Genomic DNA, 6,174 nt, shown 5'->3' with positions numbered 1-6,174 from the left:
GTACTAAGGGGTACTCCCCCCAAAACCAAGATGCGAGTCTTCAATATCTTCAATGTCTTCAAAATACCTTACCGGGATAGTCTTTACTCGCACACATTGGCATGACCAACCAAATCCCTCCGCACCTAGACCCAATCAAGCTACCTGCATCTGACCCCCACACAAGTGGTTTCTGAGGCTCAAAACGTGTCCCATTTATCAAACACAAGGAATTCCATATCAAGACTCGGGACCAATCTATGATTCAATACTTATGACTCGACGCTCTGGTATCTGTAGGGACGAGAAGACAAGAGAGAACAAAAATGCATGAACTTAAACAAGAATGCATCTAAAAAGTATGAAAATTAGAAAAGAAAGAAATAAAATATGCAATATATTTTTTTATGCAATGTTTATGAATGACCTAAATGACTTAATCTAAATGCAACTATATACAACCTAAATGCAATAAAAAAATTAAAAGAGAAAGAATATCTCACCCCAAGCTTAAAATTAAGCATTGTCCTCAATGCTTAGGATGAGAGTAAGGAAGGATCATACCGGGATCAAGGTGGAGGAGGCCTGTGAGGACGGTATAGAAGCAACACATGGGTCGCATAATGATGCTTGGATGGAGTTCTTGGCCGCCTAAATACACATGGATGAAAGCTTGGTCGCGCAAAGGACGCATATGAAATGGATCGAAATTTTCTTATGAAATGACATATTTACGCGGGTACCCTTGCAAAATTTTCGCAGGTGGGGGGCAGCCGCGCGCACACATTTGAATACATCCCATGTGGGGGTATTTGGAACTCGGAATCTACGCGGCTGGGGGTTGGTCGCGCAGCGGCTGCGCGAGTACCCGCACAAAGTGTAGATTTTTTGCATTTTTCAAACTTCACCAAGATCATTGTTAGACTTCAATATGCTTATTTTTAGGCCAACTTCAAGCTTAGAATCACCCGAAACTTTAAGCGGATATTATTTATTTACAATGCATTTGTTTAACGTCTTTGCCAAGACATAGCTCTGCTTCTGTTAACCTTCGTAATTCGGATTTTCCAATGTTTTGTTGTCAAATTCTCCTGTGTCAAAGCCTTCATAAAGTGGTTTCAAGCGATGCCCATTCACTTTGAATATTTGATTTGTTTCCAAACTTTTAATTTCAATTGCACCGCGATCAAACACTTTTATAACAATAAAAGGTCCGTGCCATCGAGATCGCAACTTTCCCGGGAATAGCTTTAAGCGTGAATGATAAATAAGAACTTCTTGACCCAGAATAAAGTGTTTTGGGTTATGTGCTTGTCATGAAATGCCTTTTTCTTCTCTTTGCACCTTTTGAACCTTTTAATTATCTTTTTCTTGATCCATCATTGGATGATTCAATCTTCTTTGAGCTTCCCTCTTAGGCTTACAATCATCTTTCATGAGTATCTTTTTTGTGCATACATTAGGGCTTATCTCGTTTTTTGGCTCAATCACATCAACCCGATACAAAGGAGAAATGTTGCTAGGGTACCTCATTGCTTCAAAGATGTTGAAGTGAATGGTTTCTCCATCAAACTCCGTAGTTATCTTTCCTTTATGGACATCAATAATTATGTGAGTGGTATGCATGAAAGGTCTTCCAAGCAGGATCATAGATGATTTGGAAGGAGTCTTCTCTTCAAGATCAATGACATAAAAATCCGCCGGAAAAACAAGTTGATTAACTTGTACTAACACATCCTCCAACACTCCTCGTGGAGACACACTTGACTTGTCTGCTAACTGAATGATTACTCCGGTCTCTTCCAAAGTTCCAACATTAAGAGATTGAAAAACCGAATATGGCATCACATTGATCGAGGCTCCAAGATCTAACATGGCACTTTCGACATGCAAATCACCAATGGTACAAGGGATAGCAAATATTCCCGGATCCTTGCATTTGGGAGGTCACTTCTTTTGGATAACTACAAACACATTTGCACTGACTTGAATCTTTTCATTTGCCTTGAATTTTCTCTTCTTGGTGCATAAATCCTTGAGGAATTTTTCATAACTTGGAATTTGCTTAATAGCATTCAATAGTGGAATGTTGATTTGGAACTTTCGAAAAGTTTCAAATAATTCATTTTCTTCCTCTATCTTCTTGGAAAAGGCTAACCGGGAAGGAAAAGGTGGTGGTATGACTAATGGTTTGATGGGTTTGTTGGAAGAGTCGGGTTGATCAACGTTTGGCACAGCCGGTTCCTTTGGGGGAGCTCCAACTTTTGAAGGTTCAACAATGATGAATTCATCTTCTTCTTCTCTTGAAACTCTTTTAGGGTTGCTTTCTCCAAGTGTTTTCCCACTTCTTAAAGTTATTGTACTCACATTGGGGTTCTTCTCAGTTTGAGATGGAAGTCTACCCCTTTGTTCTATCTTGTTGAGAGCGGTTGTCAAGTCTCCAATTTGTGCTTGAATGTTGGAGAAAGTATTCTTGGTTTCTTGTTGAAATTGGGTTTGGCTTTGAGCAAGAGAAGTGACAAGTTCATGAAGGTCATTTGATGGGTACCACTTGATTAGCCTTGTTGTGGAGGTTGTTGGTAATTTGGAGGGTTATAAGAATTTTGTGGATATGGAGGTTTTTGGGATTGGTATTGTGGATGTTGAGGTCTCATCAAAAGATTTGGTGGATTTTGCTTTGGTGGATAAGGGTTGTTTTGGTTATTCCTCAAATTTGGGTTGAAATTGTTTTGAAATCCCATGAGTCTTGGTTGACCTTGATATCCTCCCATTGCATTCACATCTTCCGGTTCACTTACAAGTGTGGGACATCTATCCGTATAATGCCCCGTCATTGCACAAATGCCACACACCATCAATTGTTGACCACTTACCACCACCATTTGACTTAGCACATTAGTCAAATCCAAGCGCTTTGATTCCAAGTGTTGAGTGTTGCTAACTTCACCAACCACTTGTGGAGAATTTCTCTTCATTTCATTTCGGGTTCTAAAGTTTTGTTGATTTTGAGAAATGGTTCCAAAAAGGGATCTTATCTCTTGGGGTGTCTTGTTGAAGATGTCACCACCACTTGAAACATCAATCATCCTCCTATCTTTTTCATTCATTCCCTCATAAAATTGTTGAAGAAGTAGTTGTTCGGGAATGTTGTGTTGAGGGCAACTTGTACACAAGTTGTTGAATCGCTCCCAAAAATCATGAAAAGTCTCATTCTCCCCTTGAAGAATCCCTAAAATGTTCGGGAGGTAGGATAGAACTTGCTATTGAAGGCCTTGAGTAACTCTTCCCATGTGTGAATAGATCCCGGTGGTAAGTTGAATAACCACTCTCTAGCTTTATCTTCCAAGGTGAGTGGGAAGGCGGTTAGCTTGAAATCATCCAATGTCACATTTTCGGGCAACATGCTAACACATATCATGGGAAAGGACTTCAAATGCCTTTGAGGATCTTCTCTATCCAAACCATGGAACTTGGTAAGTTGATGTATGAAACTTGACTTCAATTCAATTCCCCAGCGGTTTGCAGGATAAACAATACAAAGAGGTGTGTGAGTAACATCCGTCTCCATCATTTGTCTAAGTGTCAACTCTTGAGGGGGATTGGGTCGGTTGGGGTGATTGGGATATTGTTGCATGTAATTTGGATGTTGTTGGTAAGGTTGGTATTGGTGGTTCATTTGTGGTGGATAAGGTTGGTAGTTAGGGTATTGGTGATAAGGGAGTTGTTGTGGTGGATACATTGGGTTTTGGTACATTGGAAGGTGTTGGTAATTGGGTTGATTTGGGTAATGTACTTGTTGAACTTGAAAAGCATTGTTTTGAGGTTGGTTGTTTTGGTGGAAGTGTTGGTTTTGTGGTTGTGGTGCTGGTTGATAATTGGGTTGGTTTTAAGGAGGGGCTTGATTCCAAGGTGGCATATCAATGAGAGGTTCTTGTGGTTGTTGTCTTGGTTGATGGGGTGGGGTATTAGCATCTTGATTATTTGGGTTTGGGTTGGGATTGTGAGGTGGAGTGTGATTCATGGCTATGTGGTTTTCAAACAAAATGTCTTCAAAGGAATGACCAACAATTGGAGAATTCGGCTCGGTGTCGGTATCACTTGAAGTATGAACTTGATCTTCTATGTTGATTAGTGGAGAAGAGGAAGAAGCTTGAACGAGTTGTTGTTGCTTTGCTTGTTTGGCTAACTTTTTCAATCTTTTTGCTTCTTTTTCAATTTCCAGATTGTAGAGTAGTTCACCGGTTCTTGTAGACTTAGGCATAGACAATCAAATAACAATAACTAATTTCCCCGGGAATGGCGCCAAAACTTGGTGGGATGTCAAGTCCACCAAGCAAATTATACCCTTTGATTACTAAATAAATGTAATATAATGGTAAAAAGGGGTATCGATCCTCGGGGAAATGGTTGTATTCAATCACCAATGCAATTCAATAGAACTAGTGAAATTAAACTAACTACAATTAAACTATAAGGGGGGTGTTTGATTACTTGAAAACTAAAATACTTGAATAACTAAAAACCTTGCAATTAAGCAATTTGATGAGATTCTCAAAGGTTGGAAATAATTGGTTAATTAAGGCAATTCAACACAATGAACATTTGTGTGTTTATCATTAGGATCTAATACAAAGCTTATCCTTCATCCCAAATTGGTTATAGCAATCATGAAGCATGATATGCCAAGATTCCTCATAGATAGTATGGAGGTTGGGGAAGCCCACAACACACCTTCTTAATTAAGATCAAGGGTCAATTGAAGCAATTAATCCCAAGAAATCAATTAGCCTTAAGAATGAAGGAATCCCCAATTCCTAGAGGATGTCAAATGCTTACACATCCATAAAGGAGTTATGATTCATAAACTAGAGATGATTTCTACCATCATAAAGCCTTTGTTCTAGATAAATTCAATGATCCAATGCAAAATCAATGAAATAAATCAACCATTGCTCAATCAAATACTAAGCTCATGATCAAAGCATCAATTAAGCATAAGAATTGCAAACTAGAATCATAAACATGGAATAAATTGATAATCAACATAAATCCTTCAAAACCCACAAACATTCATTGGTTTTCAGCCAAAGTCAACCAAATTAGAGTATTAGCCACTCATGGAAACAAAGTAACAAGAACAATAATTAATTTGCATCAAGAATCTACCTAAGACTTGAAAAGATGAAAGAAATTGAGTATTTTGTTCTCCAAATCGTCACTTGCAGGTCTCCAATGGTGGAAAATTCGTGAATGAGCCTCTAGATTTGATCCCCAAAGGTTATGGTGTGCCAAATGACCAAAATGTCCAAACTGGGCAGTTGTGCGGGTACCCGCGCGACGAAAATTCTACCCGCGCAAATGTTGTTGTAATGCTATTGGTCCTTCATTCCACCACTCCACCCTTCCACTACCAAAGATTCCTTTGGTCCCCCCCTTGTCTATGTAATTTGAATCCACCAATCATCATTTAGCCAACAAATAGATGCTCCAAGCCCAAAATTAGAAATTTATGATCCATCTTCACAAGCCCAAATAATCCAAGCCATCAACTTTAAAAGCCCAATTCTTCTTCTTTGATTCTGCCAAGCCCAACAATGCCTCGGGAGCCCACTAAGCCGTCTTCACTCTAATCCACAATCACAAAAAGCTCCAAAACCCTGCAAAATTCCTCATGCAACATAATAAGTCCCCGATACGATCCATGATAAAGAAAATAAAGAATATACAATGAAATAATAATAAAAAGAGCTAAAAATCTAAAATAAACTAATAAAAATAAGGAAATAAAATAAGCTATCAATATTATAAAGTATATAGGCTGAATTTTAACTTTTAAAATTTAGGGGTTGGAACTAAAGTTTTACCAAAGTGTGTGAGACTTTACATGTTCCAAAACTTGAGGGCAAGTTTTGCAACTTTCAAAAGTAATGGTTTATTAAAATGAGATACTTTTCATTTTATTTAACCTATGTGTTTCTTTAATGGATTTCAAAAGAGTGACTTTTGGTAATCTATAACTTGAGGACAAATTATGGATTCCATTAAAACACATCAAGATCAAGAATTTAACTACGAAGCAAGCTGCAAATAATTCCTATGATCTTTGAAACTCATAAGTTCTTGAACATTCATATCAACAATTTCAGAATCAAAATAAACCATATAAAACTTGAAATTTTGATAATAGCTATTGAA

At 38.1% G+C, this 6,174-nt stretch overlaps 1 protein-coding gene across 1 annotated transcript; it reads right to left on the bottom strand.

Moving 5' to 3' along the window:
• Positions 1-1,335: 1,335 nt before the first annotated feature.
• LOC111879532 (uncharacterized) lies at positions 1,336-1,854 on the bottom strand. The gene has a single exon (XM_023875998.1). The coding sequence runs from the start codon at positions 1,852-1,854 to the stop codon at positions 1,336-1,338; it is 519 nt and encodes a 172-aa protein (XP_023731766.1).
• Positions 1,855-6,174: the final 4,320 nt, after the last annotated feature.

Source organism: Lactuca sativa, chromosome 7 (genome assembly GCF_002870075.4).
Source record: "Lactuca sativa cultivar Salinas chromosome 7, Lsat_Salinas_v11, whole genome shotgun sequence".
Classification (NCBI taxonomy): Eukaryota; Viridiplantae; Streptophyta; class Magnoliopsida; order Asterales; family Asteraceae; genus Lactuca; species Lactuca sativa.
The sequence above is the reverse complement of the archived record's forward strand: the minus strand, read 5'-3'. Positions and strand labels throughout refer to the sequence as shown.